The sequence below is a fragment of the Scomber japonicus genome, chromosome 16, assembly GCF_027409825.1.
Source record: "Scomber japonicus isolate fScoJap1 chromosome 16, fScoJap1.pri, whole genome shotgun sequence".
Lineage (NCBI taxonomy): Eukaryota > Metazoa > Chordata > Actinopteri > Scombriformes > Scombridae > Scomber > Scomber japonicus.
The window spans coordinates 13,986,247-14,012,147 of record NC_070593.1 but is presented as its reverse complement, the minus strand read 5'-3'; the positions used below and the strand labels follow the sequence as shown (position 1 = coordinate 14,012,147).

General features: G+C 42.0%; 1 protein-coding gene across 6 annotated transcripts in view; it reads right to left on the bottom strand.

The window, feature by feature from the left end:
- Nucleotides 1–25,901, bottom strand: part of qkia (QKI, KH domain containing, RNA binding a) — a 79,121-nt gene that overhangs the window by 39,303 nt on the left and 13,917 nt on the right. For all 6 annotated transcript variants that reach the window (XM_053335044.1, XM_053335047.1, XM_053335043.1 and 3 more), the window contains exons 2-3: nt 11,897–12,039; nt 282–398 (exon numbers count right to left, since the gene is read on the bottom strand). In XM_053335044.1, coding sequence (XP_053191019.1) covers nt 282–398; nt 11,897–12,039 — 260 coding nt within the window. The remainder of the gene's footprint in view (nt 1–281; nt 399–11,896; nt 12,040–25,901) is intronic.

Genomic DNA, 25,901 nt, shown 5'->3' with positions numbered 1-25,901 from the left:
TACTGCCTGCTGTACTTTCCACTGCACAGCGTTTTGCATACAGATCAGATGTCCAAATGCGTGTGTCCACCTCATGCTACTACAGAGCTAGTGGGATGTTTCTATGCAACAGCAGTTTATGTTATTGTGCAATATCTCAAAGACAGGAGCTAAAATCTCTCGGAGAAAAAATTGGGCAAGAGGTGAACTTGAGGGATTTTAAATAAAGTAAATAGACTCTACTGAGTGGTATTGTGATAAAAAATAAAAATAAAATGCATAAAACACACTGATGAGCTTACCTTCTTTTTGTCTCTCATGGAGCTCTTGCCTCGCACCATGATTTTGCATCCCGTCTCTGCTTCCAACTGTTTGGCTGTGAGTCCCCGAGGGCCAAGGATTCTCCCCACAAAGTTATACTGCAGACACAGAGACAGAAGCAAACTGATGAGTTCAAAAGGTGAATACAGGATGTAAGACATTTAAATCTCCTTAACAGATAAGAATATTTCACATCATAACACAACACTGGAAAATGATTCATGAGCAATAAAAAGGGTTGAATTTATTGATTGTTAAATTCCATCTTGAATTCACTGAATACAGACAGACTATAAAGACTATTTTCCAAAGAGGTTCCAGAAAACATGAACATCTCTACCTCCAAAACTACACACATCTGCACATCACTTTCTATCTTTGCAGGACAAAAAGACCCCCTACCAGCCACGGTCTTTCCTCTGTGCCACTTTAAGGCATGTAACCTGCAACATTGCTAATTAGCTACATAGAGGGGTTTTTTTTCTCCTCACCATAGTGGAAAAACTGCAGGAGAACATAATGTGTGAGAAAATAACGTCAAGGAAGAAGAGTGTATCAAGGGGAAAAGGGAGTATGAAGGGTGTTGAGAGGTGAGGTTGTGTGCTTGACACAATTTTCTTATCGAAGCCCCCTTTCACTTGTGAGTGGCTTTGCAGCTTTGTACCAAAAGGAAACGTATTTACCAACGTAATCCCCTCCACTTGAAACTGGCTTCCAACGGGATAAAGGGAAAATGTGTTGAAATAATCCAAAACAATTTTCAGCCAAAATAAAAACAGAAGGGAAGGAGGAGAGGGGGGAGCACAGTGACGCATAGATAGAAGATGGGAAACAAACCACCCGTGTTTAAACAGCACACGCAGCGGCTGGTTGGAGAGCATGATGGGTACACGATCTCTGACACTATTAGAACGTGATATTTTTAGTCGTGCAAAATTCCCAATCCTGAAATATTCAAATACTCTCTAGCATAGTGTGAAACTTTCTTTGACAATCACAGGCACAACTGTTCGTCTCTTGAGCTATGACAATGAGCCTTGACAACGTCGCATTAAATTCTTAAACGCAGTCACATCTGCTTACGCACTCCACTGCACCAGTGCCTCTGCAAAATCCAAAAGGCCATCAAAGAAGTCACATTTAATTACAGAGGGATTACAAATTTAACGCGATGTTGGTGTTTTTTCCCCCTAAACAACGTGAACAAACACTAGTGAGGAGAGTCAATAACTCCCGGCTGTTGTTTTCCTCGCCCCCGTCATTGGGCTCGCCTGCGTCCGTAGCCCGTCTCTGGCAGGAAAGACGCACCCCGTGGCTGCAGAGATGCTGGAGTCCCTGTGGACGATCATAGCATGCAGCTACACGGCCTTTACCAGCGTGTTTCTTTTGTCACAAGGCAACTGTCTGTTTGGTTCACTCTAAATCCAGGAAACTGGTGCAGGGGCTATTTGTGAGAGTGTGCGCACCCACTGAAGGATGTAGGGGGCACCTGTCCTCCGAGGTCAGCCACCAACCATGCACACTGGCATGCTTTTGACTTGTATGAACACACACAGACACACACAGACACACACAGACACACACACAGCCTCAAGGAACACAGGAGAGAGCTGTCTATCTGCATCACGCTACCCACTGCAGACAAGAATGAACCCCGAGCTTTGGGCATCATGGTGGTTTGGAGGTAGTCTCTCTCTCTCTACACACACACACATAAACAAACCTTTATGCTGAAGCTACAGAGACAATATTCAGGGAGGAGTTTTATGGCCGACCCTGCCAGCCACTACAGTACCATAAAAAAATGCTAAAACACAAATATATACACCCACAAGGTTAAAAAAACAAGGATGTCTGAATTCATATTTAGCTTTCTGTACAGATAAGACACTATACTATCTCTATACTATCCTCCATCAGTCCAATTCCCATCAGCTTTACACACCATGAATATATTAAATACACATATGAATTGCAGAACAAGTCCTAGATGTCAAGATTAAAGCACGGGAAAAAGTATATCTGATTCAAAATGTGAGGTGGAAAATTCCCCAAATGATACAGAAAGAGCGTTTTAATATTTCATTCTCTGCCCTTCTCTCACTTTGTCGCTAATACCGCTCTCTCAATCTCTGACAGTCGAAGGTGTTCTCTGTGGACATGAATATGTTGATGACAATTGCACTTGACAGAGAGCATGGGCCTGATGGAGGAAAGCTGAGAGAAATAAACGAAAGAAAAGGTTAAAGAAATGATGACACAAGAGCAGAGGGAAGAAAAGTCACGAATGTCATGTTTTTTTTTTTCCAGAAGTCGTGGGGGCCATTATGAGCAAGAACCCTGCCGCCACTTTTTCACAGCTTTCCCACTCCAGATGTAGACCAAGTACTCACTTCCATCTGGGAAGGGGCGCACAGGATAAAAGGTTATATATGAGAGCGTGTGTGTGTGTGTGTGTGTGGCTGAGATTTTATGGTGACCCCCCCTCTCCGTCATGGAGTAAGAACTTGTGGGTGGAGGTTGGTGTGTGGTTGTCAAGTCTGCTTCTAACGATGACAGGCATGTACACACACACACACACACACACACACACACACACACACACACACACACACAACCGCACACACACACAGAGAGAGAGAGAGAGGGTAGGGCCACATAACAGGCGTCGTGGCTGTCCAAGCACTCAACACAAGTTTCACTCACACAGACGCATCACTCATGGGATAAGATCACTTGTTTATAAGCATGTGACCGCAGTCTGGAGCTGTAACAAAGTCAAACTGCCTTGTTCTATTAAAACCTTGCAACTCACAGTGTAACTCCACAGTGAATGAAAGCCAAAATTGTCTCTGATGGAATTAAGCTAAATTTTTTATTTATTTTTTTAACTGTAGTGGATGCCTCTCTTTCTCTCTGTGTTCCCTGGCTTCCTGCTCTGCTTTGAGGGTTTGACATTCTTCTCGTGGATGCTGATATGCCGTTAGAAAAGGCGACCTCCATTTTAAGCCACTGGAATGTAGAGACAATAGAGAGCCAAGCGGGTAAGTTATCAGAAGGGTACAGGGCTATTGAGCCTGCCAGGAACAGCAGCCAGAGGAGTAGGATGGATACAGCGCCCTCTCTGCCAAACACCCCATCTGCTCTTCACCTCTTGCTAAAGTATCTAGCCTCCTCTGCATCTACTAAAATAAAATTTAAAATAAGCTAATTTAGAGACTGAGGTCTTTAAAAAAATGTAACGCCTGGGATCTGCCATAGCTTTTTTGGCTGTTCGCCAAAGCTTTACACCCTTCACCAGCCCTTGAAGCAGTCGCTAGTGACAGGGGAATGCACTGATTATGTATTGTCAAAAGGCTGGAAATTGGAGCATAATAACAAAAAAACGTGTCCAAGTAAAATTGTGTTTAGAATCAATCATTACATTTTGTCTGTTGCTGCCTGATTTATCCATGATACACACAGAGCTATACTCCATTCTGAGATGAACAAATCAAATGCAAGAAAAAGTATGTATATCTTCCAGCTCTGTTTAATTAAGCATCCCAGTCAACATCCATCTGCTGAACACAATATATGCAGAAAGTACGCATTTTGCTGACTTGGAAACTCCCAGCGGTGTCTTTATTTCTTTGTGTCTTTGTTGCGCTCTCCCATTTCCTCTGCTCATTTACAGCATTAGGAGATTAGATGCACTGGGACCTTTGGTGGACAATGCTCTCCCTGTTTCTGTCTCATTTTATCTCCATTTTTCTCCAAGTTCAAAAACACACAAATACAGAGAAACACATACAGTATGTATACAAACACAAAATGACAGACAGACAGACAGACACACACAAACTTACACATGAACACAAAGCCCCCTTCAGGACAAGGGCTTACACTGACATTAAAGGGCCTTTGTTTAGCCCCAGTTATCGCTACTCCACAGGCGGGTTGTGATGTGTGCATATCTACGTCTCTGCTGCTGTGTGTTTATGAATTTGTCTGTGTGAAACCACAATGTATGGCATGAACTCTTGCAGACACCCAAGGTACCCAAAGCTGATCGTCGCATGGGTTTGAGTGCGCGTGCATTGTGGTTTGTTTTTGTTTGAGCGACTATGAAACAACAGCGGTCGCACCAACAATGCTCAAAGAACCAGAACAATTGTTCCTTTGACGGCGTTTGTTTGTGGTGGTGGGGAGACAGGAAATGAGATCATGCTGAGGGCTCCGGCTGTGTGCACGCAGGGCTTATCGAGGAGCCGGGGCCAGGCCGGGAGGAGAATACCAATCACTTATTAGACGGCCTTTGCTGAGCTTATGGAAATGAGAAACGGTTCATTCTGTGTAAAGTATCAAAAGCAAGGTGGAATCTCTGGTCACACCAGGAACTGCCTTCTATCTTTTCACTCCTCCTCTCACTCAGTTGAACCCTCCCCCCTTAATGTTACAGACTGTCCTTGTGAAACTGCTCACACCGAAGTAATGGCAAACCATTTATCACAGAAAAAAATCTTCTGATTTATTTCACTTCACGTTGCAGCATTTGGAGGTTTCACATAGGGCACAGAGTTGACCACTGCTCTTGATTACCAAAAATCACCTCACTTCTTCCTTCCACTCCTCTTTACTGCTCCCCTCATTTCTATATTCATTCATAGTTTGTGGAAACTGAGCAGGCTTCCTTTCCTGCTTTGTCTTAGTACACAGGATCTTGGCTATCCTCTTCTTGCATATCTGTCATCCCAGCTGTAGTACACGGGCCGTCCGCAGCACAAACCGATGTTTCTCTCCGACTACACACAAACTCACAAGCCACCAGCTGGCTTCTCACCTCTCACGCTCATTTATCTTTGGGGCGGAAACCTCCAATCACTCAATTAATCTATCTTACTTACTTTGGCTGTGTGGCCCGATACTAACAGCCGACACGTATACAAACACACAGCAGCTCCATTTCAGACACAAGGAATGTGGAGATTTAGAGCAGACAGATTTCTCATTTACAACAGTTTACATGCTTGATCTACAGTAAGGACAGAAGAGGTAAAGGCGAGGGAAGACTGAAAATTTTACTTAGATTTCGATGGTGACATTTTCGCCCGAAAGCCCTATAGACTTCAAAGTTCTCTTCTCAGCACATCAAGCATTTAGTGCCTAATCCATGGCTCCTTAGATAATTCTGTTTGGGTTTATTTTGGGGTTGCAGGCAGGGTGGAAATAAAGAGGAGGAAAGACGAGAGAGAGAGAGATGGAAAGCGTAAAGATTGATGTTAGCTGAAACATGAGTGAAGGAAGCGCAGAGCAGCAGTGTTGGTGAACTTTTAGATAAGCGAGCAGCAGAAGGAGAAAAAACATAATGAGCAGGAAGATGCTAAATAACATTGGGTCTCTCCCGCAGTGTTCATTTGAGCGTTAGTTAATCAGCATAAGTCAATAGAAGACTGCCCTTTGACAAAGCTGTGGCACAATGCTGCCCATGCTGTGCTGTTTATTCGCAACCCTATCATAGACAGAGGGGGAAACAGTATCTAATTTAGATTGGTCACATCTGGCCAACACCCAATGCTTTTAATAGAGCATAGCGTTAGTTCAGGCAGGGCACTGAGGTCACACTTGCATCAGCTCAGCTTTTTCCCGTATGCTTTGTCATCTTTTTGACATGACTGCCAAGTTTGTCTTGATTAAAAAGGACACATAGAAAGGAAAATAAAAACAGAATCAGACATAATAAATTGCGATAGACTGAAAAGTGATTTTATGGTTATAGTACATATTATTTTTTTTTATTTATGATATGATCATTTAATTCCCATTTATTTATTTATTTTTTAACTTTCAGAGAAACAGAAAAAAAAGACTATATAAGCATACAAAAGGTCCATAGTCCAGCCTTTGATCCCTGTGTGGATAACCTGCTTCTTTTGTCCTTCAGGTTTGTCATCCCTCTGCCTCTCAGCGTAACCACTGCAGAGACCGACGGGCCAAGGAAGCACGAGGCATCATTCACTTACAGTGTACAAGCACAAGATGGTATTATTGGGGCAATCATTAGCATTAGTGCCGTTATAAATACACATCTAACAGCTTACACTGTTGCCCTTCATTGTGTTATCTGACTACAACAAATAGAGTCCTCTCTGTTTAAATTATCATTGTAATTACCCTTCTCATCAAATAGCTAACTATAAAACCATCCGTTCATCAAATTATCATCATCACGCATGGTTGGATTGCTAGAGATATCAAAATCCTCCACTCTGCTGCTCTCACAGTGAGAAGAGTAAGGTAAGGTGTTGGGCGGTACGTTTTCCAGGACTGGTAATGACTTAAGGGGGTCAGAAGGATATCAGGTGCTGGCATGATAAGCGATGACACCCTCATGGGAACAAGCTTAATGACTTTCCCTGTGCAGGGAACTGGCTGATTTGGCCGAGCAATTTTACTGCAGTGAAACAGAAAAGGTCCAGGACATCCTGTCTGCTCAAACCACCACCACAGAGGCTTTTTTTTTGTACCCTCAAATCTGTGTGCCTGGCAGGGAAAGTGAAGCATCATGGGGCAATGAGGCGATTTTTCCAACCTCTTTAAAACCTGACAAAGTAAGGACACATGTAAAAAAAAAAAAAAAAAAATCTAGCAATCGTTAGACAGTTTAGAAGAATTGTGCTTCATCTCTAAATATCTTTATACCATCAATGTATAAATCTCTGAAGGGCAAACAAGATTAATCCCATTTGTTTGCACTGCATCATGTGTATTTGTGCTCATCATTTCATGTTTTACTTACAAAAATAATTTAAAAAAGGTCAAAATTTAATCGAGAAGGCCAAGTTTGTGAGGACCTTTTTTTCTAGCTTTAATACAATGATGTCCTATCTTTTACAACTACTTGTACAGAACCAATATCGATCAATCTATCTAGTCATAATGTTCCACTGGAATAATCTGGCTTTAAAACACAGACTAAAAACCAAAACATTTCTACAAAATGGAGGATCAAACACCTTTTCCTCTGAGATTGTTTAGTTTGGTAGTTTGGAGACAATGTTTGGAGTGGAAGGCTGTGAAATGGAGAGTAGGGGGATTTAACAGGACTCCATTATTGAGGTAAACAACCTAAAGAGACAAACACTGACGTCACAGAAACAACGACAGATCTGTATTGCACTGCAGTTTTTACAGAACTATTTATATATGTGATAATTCTCTTCTCTCTGAGCTCTCCAAGCTGGTGAAAGGACTTCAGACAGTCCTGTTTACCGGTTGCTCAACAGCTTGCTTCTAGCCGAGGCTCCCATTTCAGAGAGTCAGCACAGCGAAGGCATTGTCCGTGTGCACATGCGTGTTTTCACTCCTGAGCATTCACACCATGCAGTGACCTGCCTGCAACCCACATGGGCATTTAACTGTTGGCAAATAAAAATACAGAGGGAATAAAGTGGAGACAGAGACACACTTAAAAGACATGTCACACATCCTATCAGATGCCTGAAGGTCAACGGAAATGACATGCTGAGCTGTCAGTCAGCTGCCTATCAATGTGTGCGTGAGCGTTCGCTGGGAGGAGAAGCGGAGCCACAGATAGCATTTAATTGAAGGTTGAAGTTATCAGATAGCCTGCGACTCAGCTGTCAGTCAAGATGCAGTCACCACGGTGATGCTTCACAGCGCTCTGCACCACTGACGACATCGGGAAATGGCTGACTTTGAAGAACGAGGGGGGGGATCGAGCAGACAGACGCACAGGCAGACGGGATGATAGAGACACAGACACAAACACGTTTACAGACAGATGTGGAGCACACAGGCAAGTACACACAGGCCAGAAGAGGGACACACTTAAGGGAATTAGAGTAGAGGCGTGCTGGCAAGGCAAGTTATTTTAGTAGAATTGACATGCTGCACTGCATCCAGGCACCAGGACAATCTAATTATCTACTGGTGAAACCAGAGCAGGGGACATGTAGGTGAGACAGAGAAAGCCCCATCGAGCGAGTGTGACCTCAGTGGAAGGATACGGTGGGTGAGTGGGAGTCTTGCTTTTAATGAAAGTTAAAACTGAGAGGAAGGCAAGTAGAATTACGGATGTCCTGAAATGACATGTGTGGAAAAAAAGAGGAAAATATGGACAAACAGTATGAACGATGACAAATCTTCCATGGCAGGGGAGGTGATGCCAAGCACACTAAACACAGAATTGGACCATCATTCCCAGGTTTCTTGGGAAAATCAAGAATTGCATCATCCAGCCACACACACACTTTTTCAAAAGGGGGGAATCTGGGAAATCAGATGGAAATGCGAGGGGTCTGCGGGGAATATTTCCTAGTCTAAAAATCATCCTTGCAGTTTGCTCTCATTTTTGCAGTGGGGATAGGAATTCCCTTCTTTCCTCTCTCTTTCCTCTCCCTATTTACCCCCAGATGCAACATCGTCTCCCCTCTTAACTTTTTTTCAATTTACTATGAAAAACACAAGACTGAGACAGAGGACTTGTCATGAAGAAGCCAAGAAGTGTTTACAGCATAATCTTCAACAGGTAAGTTTGTATTGTATTTCATTTATTAACTGTTCAGTTTACCACCTCTAAAATGTTTAACATGGGTATCACAGCAGGTCTTAATATATCTTTTTTTATTTATGTATTCAGTGTTTAAATGGTTGTCACCTATTTGTTCTGATAATTAAAAACTGTATATTATAAACCATAATTATCTCTTTAGCGTTGTCATAAGGAGATTACTCTTGAAACTGTAAACTGAGCATTATCTTCATTATATATAAATAATAACAGTCTTAGCCATACTGCCCAGCCCTAGGTGGAATTTATTATTTTAACACAAGGTCACATTTAACGTTTGTTTAAAAATCACATAATAAAACCCCAAGATTGGTATTAACCTCCTTTTGATTTTTGAAAAGGAAAAATATAATTTTAAGCCAAAAAAATCAATAGTTCTCTATGTGTGTATAATTACAGATGTAATGTTCAGTACTGTGCTCTGTCTTAAACACGTGGACATTAGTCTATGTGTTTAAGATTTTTAGTGTGACCAGTTCAGCCCAGCCGCTGTTCCTGAAGGTATATTTTCTAAGAATAGAGGAAGTAAGAATGGTGAAAATAATCCTATTCAGACCTGCTGCTGATTTCCCCTGGTTCCAATCATCACATCTATATATAACAAAGCTATTTGACATTTTTCTCTTTTCCTGCAGACTTATTGGCCACACTGGGTTGAAGGACTGTGCATGTGTGTACCAAAATAGAGTGAAAAAATGTCCAAGTGAAACATGTGTCACTGCTGCATCGCTGTTTCTGTATTTTTCTGTGCTCACACATCTTTGTGTTAGTGTGTTTGGATGTGTTTGCTAAGGTCATCAGTGAGTCATCTTGGCCACCAGGGGGAAGCCTAATTAATTTAGAAGCTTTCCCGGCAGCTCGTAAACACAATACTGAGTTACAACCCTGCTCTGTACAGAGCTACATAGCAAGACCAGCAAAGGACTGAACATGAGGGTCAGCCGAGGATGCCACACTTTTAATAGTTTGTGTGTGTCTCAGTGTGAGAGTCATTCAGCCGGCTTCCTTAAAGCCACAGGTGGCACCGCCCTGCTCCACATTTTCACAGACCTCCCTCACTCTTCCATAAAATGTACATAGCCATTTACAGCGTTCACACAAAACCCACCCACGAACACTCACAGACACACTGCACAGTGATGTCAGTGATGAAAAGCATGACTACAGGGGATCCCTCAACACAACAGATAAGAGGTTGTGGCCATATATCTTTAAATATTGATGTTCTACAGAAAATAGAGGGATCTAGTAAGAACACTATAGTGTCAGAAGTATCCTCAAATTTTAAATAATTTAAAACTATTTGCTGACCAACAAAATCTAGATAGACAACTTCATATCAACAAACTGATCCCTCGACCACTTTCTTAACATGGGGTGTTAATGGATATTATTACTATTATATACAATACATATGTTAAAGCTGGAGTGCAGGGCTTTTAAATAGTTACATTGGAGCCATAGCCAAATGAGTTCACACAATACTGATTAAACTGATCAACACCAAGTAAATCTCTCTGTACTTCACAGTATAAATGAGTTTTGAAATCTGGGTGTGACAAAGGTATAGTTATAAAGGTCAAACTGGCATTTGTTTTACATAAATTACATAAATACCATGCCAATCAAAAACACAATCAATTATGCTAAAAGCCAATTAGTGAAGCAAAATAAAGCTATTAGATAAACACACAAAAACAGCATGAAATTCAAATATATGGCCCTCATAGCTAATTGAGGGACAGTCCAAGGACCTGAGGTCCAAGCAGTAGAGATGAAAGGTGAAAGACTCGGACAAGGTTGGTTGATTTAGTCTGCACTCTGCGGCTGGGACTGAAGGGTCTGAGGGTCAGCTGGAGCTAAGCTGATCCCAGCCTGTCCCCGGTGCTCTTTATCAAATCTGTCAGGGGGAAAATGCAATCCACGCCTGGCTGGGCCGTGCCCTGCTCTGCTCTTCAGTGTGTCTTATCCTTAGTCACCTCCCTCCATTCATTTCCTCAGTGCAAACTGCTGGGATTACCCAGAGTAACGTTGCCCCTCAAGACGTGATGCAACCATTCATGTGTGTGCTTCTTGTGTGTGCCAAGGATTACCATGAGGACAGAGAGGTGACAGATCAACTGTAGTCAAACCCTCTCTCTCTCTCACACGCACTCACTCTCTCCTACTCAAAGTTCACCTCCCTCATCATCTCTAAGACCACCATAACCAACTCCACCATGCATCTCTCTCAGATATGAGAGAGATGCTGTCTTCATGACCGCTCTAACCAGAGTAAGTATTAAGTCCAAAATATTTCCATTGCCTTCAACAGAATATTTATGGAATTTAGAAGGTAAGTTGCTTTTCCTTTTGCTCCTCCTGGCATTGGCATGCTTCTCTCCCTCCCAGCACAGACCCACTGCTGAGTTGACCTATAAACATCCCAGCATGCTGTGTTTTCCTGAGACCAGGACCAATTTAGACTGCCATCTGATATAGCTTTAACGGTAGCACGTGAACAACCGGGTGCATGTGACATAAATCCAGCAGCTATAACTAATCAAACTTGCAAGAACAGTCAACATAGTTACCATAAAGTTAAAAGCTCTGCTTTTACTGACCGTAAAAGCAACCAGAGGGGAAAAGAAGGAGCAAAAAAATAAGAAAAGAAACCAACTCTTTAATGGGCTGCACGAGGAAACCAATATACAAGTGGTAGAGATTTAGAAGTGGAAGAAGGATAGAGAAACAATGAGTATGTCCTCAGTGCTGACAGACTGCTTAACTATCGGCAGATGTCATTCCAGTGATGATACATTACAAAGACACATGCCCTGAGGCTAAAAGGACTGACTGTGTCCGCAGCTATAAAGAATTTTCAATCAATTACAGCTGTTGATAAAAGCTGTTGATCTAAACAATATCCTGTTTCTATGCAACAACCACACATCATTCCTCTAGATATAAAAGCGAAATAAAACATGTTTCTTGTGATTTTTGTGTAAATAAAGAAAAGAGGAGATGTATAAAGCAGCTACTTACATCGGGGTACTCTTTGACAGGCACAAACAGTTTTTCCTGCAGGTGGACGATGGGTCCCATAGCGTCAGGCAGCTCCAGTGGGTGTCTGTCCACAAGGCCATTCACTGTGTCGCTGTACATGTCTTTACGCACTCTGTTGATCTCTGAAACACACAAAATATGCACACTGTGGTGAATGACTGAAAAACAAGTGTACAATGTTACATTGTTTTACTTTGTATTTGATATATCACTGTAGTATTGATTTTTGACTTCTGGGCAAAGGCTTAATGTAGCATATAAATCTTTGCTGTATAAAAAGAAAATAAAAACAACAGACATTTGACAATTGCCTTGAGTATTGTTTGTTTTCCTAGAAAGACAGTAGGATAACTTTGGTGATTACTTCATCATTCATACTACATCAAAAAAAAAAAAAAAAAAAAACAACAACAAAAAAACCTGACAGCTAGCAATTGTTCAGAATTAACTGCTCTCACTACAACCTATGTGTGTTAGTTTTTCTATAAGACAGAGACAAAAGTTAAGCGCTGCATCAGTGAGGGGTTTAAGGCCATGCCACCTTTTCTTTTCTGCCTGGTTTTCCCCAGTGGCAATTCTGTAATAGAGCAGCCTGTACGAGCGGCTGGGCAGGTGGGGAGACGAGACGTGGAGAATGGCTCAGACTCAGGTATATGCCTTCAGATCTGATCCCTCTGTCAGATAAAACTAATGGAGCTCCCTCCCTCTCTCTCTCTCTCTCTCTCCCCCTCTCTCTCTCTCACTCACTCACTCACAGACTAACACGCGGCCAACAGAGGCTTCCGCTCCAACTCTCTCACACACATGTGCTCACCTCTAAATCACACACATCTCGCTTTGACTGCCTCTGCGGCTCACACAAATTCACACACCAGGGGGAATGCAGTGGTATGGGGTTTGAAAAAAAAAAAGAAAAAAAAAGAAAAGAGTATTCACTTATCCTGCCCATCCATCCAGTGTGTCTGTGTGTATACGTGTGAGTGTGCCACAATTGGATGAGGATCAATGGCTGCAGTTGTAACACCCATTAACAGAGGACACACCACTTTGGTCACACTCTCTAACCTCCCATGTTTGCCATCCCCATATAAAACAGTCTTCTCTGCCATCTCTGAACCAAAAAAGTTTATCAGTAGTAGTAAAGGGTGGGGGGGGGGGGGGGGGGACATGATCCAACAAGAGGTATCTACTGAGTTATATGATATAATTTTAATTGTGCAACTGCTGAAAGAAAATCATTAAGGTTGCAGAGGCCTAAAGGAATGTGTGTGTGTGTGTGTGTGTGTGTGTGTGTGTGTGTGTGTGTGTGGGAGTTCGGCACTATTTCAATCTCTCTTGAGGCTTTCGAGCAGTTGGGAGCTCTATTATTAAACTCAGCACAGGAACCTGACACTTAACTATAGGTGCCCTTAGTAAAGCATGCCTGACCTCCAAGCCGTGCGTGCCCTTACACTTACACAAATTTGGACTCATAATCAGGCTTTAAGTCTTTTTTTTTATAAAAGATTTATACACTTTTACAAATTACAAAAGACTCACTGTATGATAACTCATTAATTTATCCCTTGAACCAGTCTGCAGGGATCTCCTGTTGAGCTGAAAAGGTGTTTTCTCTGTATACCACTGATAGCAGACTGACAGATATGTGATTGATGGGCTCACAGACAAAAACATCTGGCCTGCAGCTGTGTGGACAACACCTGTGGGACATGCTAGAATCGGTACAAACGTAGCATAAGACTCGGCCCTGAGCGATTCCTCACCAAGCCGCATGAGCTCACCACTCTCAAGATACTCCCAGTCCTCCCTAAAGATGAATTCATCCTCATGGTATCTAGCCCAGAACACAGATTACATCAGTCCTAACTAACAACAGCAGCTTCAGGACACAGGCCAGGCTTTGTGTATGAATAGCGAGCGGCTTGGCAGTGACACTTCACACAGGGAGGAGATGAGGCCAGCATAAAGCAGGGAGGATGGGAATACTGGAAAACAGCACAGTTAATAACAAACAAATGTGCTGCGTATCCAAATTGAACCCTAAAGTCCATAAAACCTGAAAAAAGGATGGTTTACTGGTTAAAGAGTCAGCATTGTAACCACAAGGTCATAAGTTTAATCTCTCTAACTGCTGATATGAAAATCCATCCACAGCTTCATCACTCATTGCTAATCTCTCTTGAAAGAAATCAAAGTACATACTGTAAAAAAAAAAGTAATGTACTTATTGCTATGAACCTTTGCACATCCCTAACTTTGTCTGTCTCTTCAAGCTGATATTAATAATCACACAAAAGCTATTTAATGTATGTTGAATTCAAGTGTGTACGAGTATCAGTGACAGGCGAGAGGAGTCAATGTTCTGTAGGTTAGAAAATCAGCTTACAGCAAAAGCAAACATAATGTATACTAAATACAAAGTCCAATGCATCCAAGAACACTTGTCATTCAGAAAACAAGATTTTTTTTTTTTTTTTTTTTTTAAAGAAGTGTGCACATGCGACAAAGCTACCCAACAACCACCACCAGCAGCACCCCTACCCCTCCCCCTCCTCTTCCTCCTCCCCCTCCTAATTCCTCTTGCTGAAATGCCACATTAACATAAGGGGGCCGTGCTGGGCCATCAGTGGAGACGTTCTGCATTTGACAACCTCTAATTTCAGTGCGGCAACTCTTTTTCTGAAGCGCTGCGCTCACCTAAAAATTACCACCTGCCTCGCGCGACCCACAAAATCATTTGTTTAGCTGTCCACCCCGGCAGAAAAGGCTGATTTTGTAAGAAAGAGACACAAAAAAAGGGAGGGAGGGTTGAGAATCACTATCTTGGAAAGAACAGACAAAAGAGAGAATCAGGGGGGAAAAAAAGAAGACAATCAGTTAGAGGAAGAAAAGGGTAGGCCATCAAATGAGAACTTTTGTTGAACTTTAGCATTAGATAGCAAAGATTTGGGAGTATTTGTGTGTTCAACAGGTCTAACAGAAATGTCCGGGCGATGACACATCCCCTATTACTCCCTTTCAGCTATCTCAGCGCCGGTGTGTCATCAACAACCTGACTCTGCAAACCACACACACAGAGAGCACTTTCCTTTCATAGTTGTCTATTTACCTTTGGGGGGAGAAGGGTTGCTGCACATATAAGCACACACATTCATACAAACAAATGATGCAAAGGAAGAGATTATAATATCTCTGTTGAATTTTATTTTTTAAAATCTATTTACCCAGACATCTGTCAGGAAGAAAGAAAAATCGACCTTGAGAGTGGTTAGAGGGCAGAGTGCAGATGTATTCATTTCAACTCTCTTTTCTATCTCAATACAAGTTGAAACACATTTCATTTGATCACCCTCTTTCCTTTCTGTTTCTCTCAATGTCTGCCCTTTCTTCTAAAAATGTGCAGTGAAAAATAAAATGTCATACTGTAGGCTGCAGATTCATCTTATCCTTTTTAAGCTTAAGTTAAAAAAAAAAAGAAGATTTCTCCTCATCATCTTGGCGATCTTGGCAATAGGGAGAGATGAGCACTCGAAGAAAAAGGATGTAGGGAGAGGAGAAAGGCAGGTGCACGGGGGGTTCAAGAGGCAGTGGACTGAATGATGGTATTTTAAGTTGAGAGCCAAGAATCAAAGTGTGGTATGGTGAAAGGATGGTGAGTGTGGTTCATTCCTGACCTTACGAAAAAGTAGTTTAATGACAGGGCACTATTTCCAGTTTGCAATCATAACATCTTCCACAGCAGATGGAGATTGCGTTATTGTCTCAGAAATAGAAGTGTTTTTTTGTGGGGTGGGGGGGTGGGTCATCAGAGGAAGCCTGAATATAGGTAAATGTGACCTGAATATGGGTAAATGTGACCTGAATATGGGTAAATGTGACCAAATTGTTTTTATTGCATCCCCTGATAATATAAAAATATAAAATATGTGCCATGATTGATTCTTTAGCAGGCTTACTATCCCAACCATACCAAATGGCAGCATTAGAAACAGTGGTGCAGGATCATATTTTCACCCACACAGAGACACCATGACACCTTGGTCGGGCTAAAAAAGCCCAAAGTTAGCCTGGAGAGTCAGGCTGCAAAAATAGTCCAAAAAGAGTGAGCATGTACAAAAGAGGACAGGATAAAAAGATAAACATAAAAAAAGGGGAAAAAAAGGGTAAAACAAGTGCATCACATTTATCTCCTCATCTGTACAAGTGATATTTGACAGAGTCAGCCATTGTGAACTCAGCACCGTGGGATATGGAGGGCTTTTCGTTTATTTACCAAAAGTCAGATACCAAAAATATGATCACACAGAAGCAAGGCTGCCTGCATCAGGGGGGAAACAGTTCAGGTGAGGTTGAAATGAGGATAGAAAAGGCATGAGACCAAAGAATAGTCAAATGAGGAAGGAATATTTTTTTATGCATTAGCCCCCTCTGATCTAACATGATCTAATGAATGTAAACACAGTGTGAGGGTAAACTTGGGGAATGGAGAGGAGGGGGAGGAGAGATCAAAGACAGAGCAAAGAGATAAGAGAGAGACAGAGACAGGGAGGGCAAAGGGAGTACAATCCAAAACACTGGAGGAGTCCAGAAGATGACACTGTAATCAGCTGGTTTAAGACTGTAACCTGACTGAAACATTAAGAGCCCAAAAATAGATGTCCTCCCTATAACTGCTTTGTCCTCACCCTGCAGCTCACAGTTAAGCGTCCTTTGACCATGCAAGGCACATCTGTTCATATGTGTGTTATAGGTTTGTATGCACAAGACAGAAAAAGACAGAAAGAGAGCAAAAGTAATGCAATGGGTGAGTAATCAGTGTTATCAGCTTTGCCTGGGGAAAGCAGCTTTAGATGCCTTGTGATGCCTGGTATTAGGTTGATAATATCTGGCACCTGAAACAGATTGAGTCTAACACCAATTAATCTTAAAGCCAAAATGATCAAATGTTCAACTCAGCTGAGAGACTGAACGAGTCCTCCCTGTTTAGTATGATTCAAGATCAAAAAACCTGTAGTGTTCAAAATCATTCCATCTTTTCCTCCTGCACACGGGTGTCCGCTCAATTAATGATTTAAACAGGTGAGGGAGAGGACATTTAGGAAGTGTGTGGTGTGTGGGGGGGGTAAATATAGACATAAAAAAAAATCTGGCAGTCATGTCTCAAAAAAACTACAAGCAATCACAGATATGCCTAAATGTGGTGGTGCTGAGTGAAACAAGGCTCGGGCGAGAAACAAGCCTTTTCACTTTAAAGCTGTGCACTTTAGGAATCACAAAGTCTGGGTACCCGTTGCAAGCAAAAGGATTTGGGTGTTTAATGCATTCCTGCCCTATATTCATGGCACAGACGACTTTATCCAAGACGACACTCCACTTCAACAGTTTAGGGGTTTGGCAGGCCAAGCATATGAAAGACGAAGGTTCCTTTTAAAGCAGAGAGCAGAAGTATAGTGTGCATTGGTGGGGGTGACTGAGCCATGAAAACGTATGCATTTCTGGGTCTTATCGTCAACTCACAGCTGCCTCTCACTCCCCCTCCCTCTTTATGAAAGGAGGAAAAAAAAAAGTTTCCTTACGCTTCTTTCTTATTTTTTACTTCCTAATCTTTGATTTAACAGTAGGCCTACACTGCACATTCCTTTGATGCTCATGCACAAACTATTCCTGTGCTGTTAATGAGTATGCTGTACTATCAGCATAGTTAAGAAACGCACATGTATTTCAGTTCTTACAAGAAAAATACCATATTTAGCCTTGAAATATTCTGTCATATGAGTTTGCATTGGTGGAACTTTTGTATTACTGAAGTAGTGACTCTAGAGGGTCAATACTTCCCTTATCATGGTTTACAATTAACCAGATTCAATGTGACAGTACACATGATTACAAAATGTTCAGTACAAGATGTGTTTGGTGTACGACTTGGTTCCACCCCATGAACCAAAAAATGATGAGACATGGAGGATTATGTGTCCCAGTATATAACTGCAACACTGGACAAGCAGGAGTGGATCAAACAAGAACTGTGGATTAACATTGTTCAACCCAATTAAAGCAATGTTATTTCTCTGAAAATGGCTACATCAAATATTCTAACTCATTTGCGACAGCATTACCCCAGCGTCTCTATTACTTCCAGTAATAATAACAACAACAACAACAATAATAATAACAATAACAATAATAATAATAATGAATTTTATTTAAAAGGCGCCTTTCAAAGCACTCAAGGACACCTTACAAGGCACAAAATAGGTCGAAAAATACACTGGGGTGCAAGTCGTTCTCCCCATGCATCCAAAGCAGCCTCTTTCCACACATTCAGAGAAAGTAAAGGCAATAATGAATAGCACAGAGGTGTTTATTGCCATGGATATAACACTATACTCAGTGGCAGAAAATAAAAAGTGCTCGAGCCCTCCTACGTTAACGATCATCCATATCCAAATAGTTTTATAATTAAGCTGAAGCAAAACAGACACACTGACTTTAGTTTTCTATTAAAATACTTATTTGGTATACTTCAGTCCTCCTTTTTGAGGAACAGTAACACAAAGAGATCATTTTGTACTAAAAAGGACCCCAAATTTGGAAGATGCACACTTGATTTGACTAATCCAGACTGCTAAAGCATCATATTAACTTTAGTTGAACGTTTGGCAAAGAACTTGGGCTGAGGATTTTCTTCCCCGTCATCTCACGAAGTCGTTGCACTAATAAGACATCACTTCACGGCCAGTATAGATGGGAGGAATAATTGTAACCGTTTTCTCTGTCAGTGTACATATGACCACATGGGTATTATTTTAAGACATATGAAAAATATTACGGTACCTGTTAAATGTTTAATTTGTGCCTCCAGCTCTTTCTTGTGACTGTTATTGCAAACATCTCTCAACTGAACAATTCAAAAATTGTTGTCGTGGCTTTGTTTCACAGCGACTGATCCGCACACACAGTTCCTGAACCCCGAACATGATGTGAATATCAGTGTTGCCCCCACAGGCTGAGGGGTCTAAATAGCTGCAGAAATGACGGTGCTGTTTGCTGGCAGCCACAGGGAGAGATTTATATTGTGTGTCAGGGATTCTCTCCTCAGGCAGGCTGGGTAAGAAGCTCCAGCGTTAGGTCTTTAAGTAGATAGGCCACTAAATAAACGACTGGTGTAACAAGGTTTCTGGATTCTCTCTTCTCTGAGCAAGGTAAAAAAAAAAAGTAATAAAATACTCTCTCACACACACACACACACACACACCCATCTCATGGGTAAACAGCAAACCAAGATACTGTGGAACCACTCTTTCATTCAAATTGGGAATGGACAGATTTTGCTTTCCCTACTACCAAAAAATGCTTACACAAACTTACAGTAGCACAATCTCTGAGGGACACAGTACGGTGCAGAAATTGCAGCATAGTAGTAAACACATACTGGGTGTGCGAGTGTACACACACACACACACACACACAATCTACCAGCCAACTACCCCACCCCACCCCTCTCTGAAAGTAGCACATTCTGCTCTCTGATAATCAATAATGAGACTGAAGCAACCTGAAAACACACGTAGAAAATTGGCAGAATGCTCAGCACTGATCCAGCGATGCACAGGTGTGAGCCCTGACACCAACTTAACTACACATAATATATTTAAAAACAAACACCCAACTAAACATTAAAAAACACCCACACACACCCGCATGAGCTAATGAGCTTTTGTGTGTTTGTAGGCAAGGCTCCCCCGAGAGTGTGAACCCACAGAAATAACACTCCGAACGGAAGGAGGAGGAAAAACTGCCTCAGAGAAAAATCTGCTAAACAAATACTGCAGGAAACAAGCAGGAAATATTGCTACACCTATCTTCTAGCTCGCCTTACTAGCCACTGCCTCATATTTAGTGTAGTGACAAAGAGACAGAGGAAAAACACAGATGACAGAAACACCCAGCTAGCCTAATCTTTATTATGGATCAACACCACACTCTCTCCCTTTAACTCTACTGTTTCTACACACAGTGTGTCCAGAAGAGAGCACTGATAAGTTAAATATTGTCCACAAAACAAAAACCCTGCTTATATGTTTACGTAGAAAAATATCTGATATATTGTTAGCTGGTTGAAATTACTGGTTGAATTATTCAACTATGATAACTGTCAGCTGAGGAAAATGTTGCTGCCAAGTTGTATTATGCATGAGAGTATTCCCTTTTCTACCTTTAGAAACAGAATAGGTTAAACCATCCATCAATCTTCTGCTGCTTATCCAGGACTGGGTCGTGATGGCGTGTGACTGAGGAGTAATATACTAAACTCACGTCACAATTATTACAACTAATGATGATAACACATTTAAGATATTTTGATGAAAAGTGTAATTGTACAGCTATCTAAAAACACAGAAGGGTGACAATCATGTTTGGTAAGATCTTGGTTCACAAATTAAATATTACAACTCAAGTCAGATATCTATTGAATTGAAATATTTGTTGAACACATCTCATGCATTTATTTTATTTTAGGGTTATTTCTTGGCATAAACACCTTTATTTAGCAGTAGACCGACAGGAAACACGGGAGGGTGGGGGTGTGACATGCAGCAAAGGACCTCCGATCGGGACTCGAACCACTTGCTCAAAACCACTTGACCACCTGCGCGCCACATCTCATGCATTTCTGACGTCAGAAACATTGGGAAGTCACAGTTTACCTCATCCACTACTTACGGCTGAACCCCTGAGAATATGTATGCTAAAAGCAGAATGTGTAGGTGTGGTGATGGCCAGGAACAGCAATCAGCAAAGCCATTAATCATAACCATTGGCAACTGCAGTTTTTTTCTGGGGCTGTCATTGTGACTACATGCAATGAGGGGAGGAAGTGCCAAGCTGAATGTGGCTTTCGGTGGCTGCTGGCAGCAACGGTGACTATGTGCTATAGGAACGTGTCATAGCATGTTAGTGTGGTGATTAAACAAAGCAAACAGACAGTGCAGACAAGGAGAGAGAGAGGGGGCCTGAAGGATAGGCAGAGCTGAGGAGAGGCAAAAAACGGAGAGAAATGCACTGAGGAGACAAAAGATACTGGTGGTAATAGAGGGTGGAGGGTGCACGTTCCCCTCCAGAAATAATGCCAAATTAGCCTGTACTGTGCATTTTTACCTAGTTATTCCAAAGGTTTCTGTGCTGACCCAGTACCAATTATTCACGACAATAAACTGAGACTTCACAAAAAGGTGTTTTGACAGCCCGTCACTCACATTCAGCTCAACTACTAAGGTAAATCGTTTACATAATAACTAAAAAACATTGTAACAAAAATCCATCTTTCCTCCTCACTCACACCACCATGCTATCCCAGCCCAAGTGAAATGAATGTTTTAGACAGTATCTGCAGAGCTATTAAGACCCCAGACTAAAATTAGAACAAGGGATCATCACATTTGATGATGTGGAACTGCTTTATGGGGCTGTGTGCTGGTGGGGGCACGCTGGCAGCTCAATGAGCCATAGGAGTGCCAGTTTTGTGCACTCAGTGGGGTCTACCATAGAGTGAGGTGAAACTGGCAGGGAGGGATGGCTCAATACTGAACTATAATGGCTTACTCTTAATGGCTGCCGCAAGGGGCCAACGTTCATTACTCTCTGCGTGGGGGGACTTTCGACAGGATCCTGGGGTGAAACTTGTGAGTGCGCACATACGCACACACACACGAACACACACACACACACACACACACACACACTTGAAAGAGGCACCCCTGGGCGAATGAGTAAGGTGGAAAGCAGCAGAAACTGTTTTCTTTCCTTTGCACACTCACGCAGATACAATTCCCTCACAGACAGTACCGAGGAAAGAAAGTGTGGTAGTTAACAGAATGCTAAAAGCTCCTTCTCAAAAGTTGCTTCATATTATTGCTAATTATTCAGCAATTGCGGGGTAAAAAATATATAATCCAGAGCAGCAGAGGCCTGAGTTCTGTGCTAATACTTCCTCTCTCCTCAGTTCACCTTTCTAAGTAGCCCAATACTCTGGCTCAGCTGAAACAGCCAACCTAATGCACACAAATGCAGACTCAGGCTCCTTCTAAAATACCAAGCAAAGAGGCTATTTTACTGCTGCTTTTGCCATCTAAAAAGGGGGGAGCGATATGTAGCGTTAAATTGGAAGCCACAGCAATAGTCATTTAACAGGCTGGCTTTAAAGAGAGAGGACTCATAAGCTGAAAATGGTTCCACAAATTTGAGAGAGGATATACTTGGATGGGGAAAAGGAAATGCCTTGGTTGCATGCCTCGACTAAGCTACAATACCAGGAGGGAGCATATCGTCTACTTTCCCAGAGATATAACCTCGGTGTGCGGTTCCATGCATACTAAAAAGGATGCTAAGTTATGACAGGAGCAGTCAAAAGCAGTGGATTAATTAATATGAACACAAACACATAAAGCATGAGCGAAGCATGCGTGCAAAACCGCCCAACAGATTGTGCTCGTTCTTCTGCATCTCCTGGGAACTCATTTCACAGACTTTACCTGCCAGGGAAATCAGGCAGACAAACAAAAGGAAGACTGAAGCCATGCTTGCGAGGTGCTACTCAAAAAGTCCCACTCTTGTTTCGCTTTAACCCATTTAACTCTACTTTTTAGTATTTTCGTCGATGTAAACACACCAAAAACGCATCTAGAAAAACAAGCATCTTCTCCACTGTGTCTCCAGGCATACTCTTACAAACGTGTATTTTTACTTGCATAGACACACACACTCCCACACACACACTCCCCACAACAATGCGGGGGATGGTATGTAGAATAAAGTACAGGACGCATGCTGTGAGTTCACCAAGATGTGAGAATATGTGATAAGGAATGGGAAGAATAACAGGATGAAGAGTCAGGATGCATGCTGATGAGGTGTGTTTGTGGGTAGGAAGAGCAATCCATGGCTCCATTTTGTGTTAACTGTCCTGCCCTGAAAGCATGTCCTCTGGGATGTATGGCTTGTCCTTTACACACCAACCTGGAGGGCCTTAGATGATTGACAGTTCCTGTCAGTAAGCAGACCAGCTCGTTGTGTTTAAGGAAAGACAATGCCTCCAAGGGAAGGGGTGACACAATAAGTTTGGCAATATAGATTGTGTTAGCAAAACTTGAGCTGCAGATCACTACTCAGAAGATCTAAAATAATCTAAAAATGGTGACCGATATTTATCTATTTAATGCATCAAAAGAGCATCTGGCCCCTGCATACAGCTGCTCCCTTTGTCATGCAACAATGGCAGGAAAGGTCTAGCTGTCAGAAGAGGAAACAAGAGGGGAAGGAAAGGCTGTGACTGTCAATGTGAATGGCCAAGATAACGTGCTGTGCTTCCTGTTCCCCATCCCTGTAACTAAGGAGACCACAGTGTGCACGACCAATAGGGAAGATGGGAGGGAGGGAGGGAGGATAATTTGTCATACTCCCCACTGTCGTTTAGAAAGAAAAAAAAAACAGACTTTATGTCTCTTTGTGATCTAATCGGTATCTTCTGATCCAAAGGGACAATTTACCCATGCTTCCAAAATAGTCTGGATCCACAGGACAGCAGGGTTGGCTTTCAATGGAGATTATAAAGTCTACTGAGAAAGAAATAACAAGAAACGAGGGCTATAAAATGAGAGACGGTTACTTCAGGTTAAAGCAGAGATTATTTGGGTGATCATTTCCATCACAGTTAAACACCGCAACGGAAAAGACATGAGCTATGTTTTTAAACTGTAAAACCTTTAGCAAATCCTTACATCAACAGTGACTTAAGTGGGGTTTTTTTTTGGTGAGGAGCAGATGGGAACTGGTGGAACCTGCCAGAATTGCAGTACTGAAAATGTCAACACACACATAAAAAAATCTCTTTATTTTATGCGTTTGTTAGGTGGGAGACTGACAGAATGAGGAGCAACCGCATTCCTCTCTCTCTCATTATCGGGGAACGGGGTCACTTGATAAAAAACAAGGAAGCTTTGATGCCACGAAACAGAGACAGAAGCAAACAGAGTGACAATTGTCTGCAAGAGGGTTTTGTTTGCAATTAATCTTCAATCCTGTTTACGTGACAGACACCCACCGTCTCTTCATCTGCCTTTAGAGCAAAATTAAACCCAAACACAGGCCTATATACCAAGAGAAGTTATGATATCACGATCATCGCCTATTAAAATGTGATTTATTCAAAAAAGGGACAATAAATGTAAGCACGTCCCAGCAGATGTGGAAGGTCCCATTTGCCTATCTTGCCCAGGTAAAGAAAAAGCCATTACAGTCTGATGCAATCAAATACAACAGCCCTGCAATAAATCCTACCTTTATGAATCTTATCACATCCAGATTCTGATAAGTGTGTCAGAGAGGCACTGATAAAACTATCATCGCTTCATACACTGTAGTTTATGCTCTTGTTGTATTAGATAGAGAATTTAATGCAAAAAACCCCAAAGCATTAACAAAGAATGTCTTCAATATACACGTTGGTACAACGACTTAAAGCTAATGCAGTCTTCCCTCATTAATATAAATTAGTTGGGCAACATGTTTAACAACTCAAAGTGTAACACAAAACAATTCAGATGGCTATGAAGTTAATTAAACTCTTCTCCCACATTCTGTATTCTCTTAGCAAATGTTTGCTTTTAATGGCTACTGCTAATCACCTAATAAGTGTATCCTCACGCTATGTTAGCTTACCACTTGTCACTCCTGAAGTGATTTTGCAGTTGCAGTTACAAGTGGCAGCGATGCATTTAATGCAATGAGAAATTTGAGCAAAGCACTTCAATTCTCTATGCAGAAAAACCCTGGAAGGACCTGAGTTGTGAGCACAGGAAGACAAACAGGTTACAACAAAGTTTACATATATGTGTGTGTGTGTGTGTGTGTGTGTGTGTGTGTGTGTGTGTGTGTGTGTGTGTGTGTGTGTGTGTGTGTGTGTGTGTGTGTGTGTGTGTGTGTGTGTGTGTGTGTGTGTGTGTGTGTGTGTGTCAGCTATTGTTTCATCCCCAGGCACACAGTCTGCTGGGGGCTTGTAGCTACCTTTAAGTTCCAGTCCAGCAGCCACTCAGTCGCTGTCCCTGGGTGTGACAACACAAAAAACTCACATCTGTTGTTCTGTCTTTGTGTCGGCTCCTCAGCATCCTCACAGCCTGACAAACCATTTTCCAGGATGTGAATCTTACCACTTCAAAAATGTACTTCTGTACAACACAGATTAATCACACAAGAAATGTGTTAAATATCTGGATGGATATGTATGGTCCTGTGCCAGAACTTGTCTCGATTGTTCTGGGCCAAGTATCCAAGGACGGACTGTGAGTAAGTGTTGATGGCTGAAAGCTAGTTGAAAGTCACAGTAGTGCACAGTGATTCTCTGTGAAGAACAAACATCCCTGGCACTGTTAAAAGAAGGCTAAAAAACCCTTTTGATATGTGATGCACTTTCAAACATTGTGGTTGCATGTTTTGAAGGACAGAAAGAATAAGAGAAAAAAGCTCCCCTGACCTACTCTTTCTTGTCTACAGATCATCAGAGGAGCTGCTCTTTGGCTGTGCATTTGTTTGGTCTGGTTGTCTGCTCCTGGAGATCATCTGGTTGATCTGTTTTGTCTGCCGAGTCATGTTGAATGTACCATTTAGAACATTAAAACAACGATGTTGGAGGGCCTGCAAGTACTGGGTCACCATGTCACAAAAGGGAGGAGGGGGATCAGAGGAAAGAAAGAAAGAAAAAGAAAAAGAAAGAGAAAGAGAAAGAGAAAGAGAGAGAGAGAGAGAGAGAGAGAGAGAGAGAGAGAGACTGTTCTTGCTGACTCATCTGTCATTAACCAAGCTTCCACTACACTTGAGCCCTCACTCACACCCAAACGCTTTGAGGCAGACCAATGTTTAAAGGCTTAACAAATCTGCATGTGCATTTATATGTGCACATGATTACAGCCGGCGTGTGCAGGCATTTTGT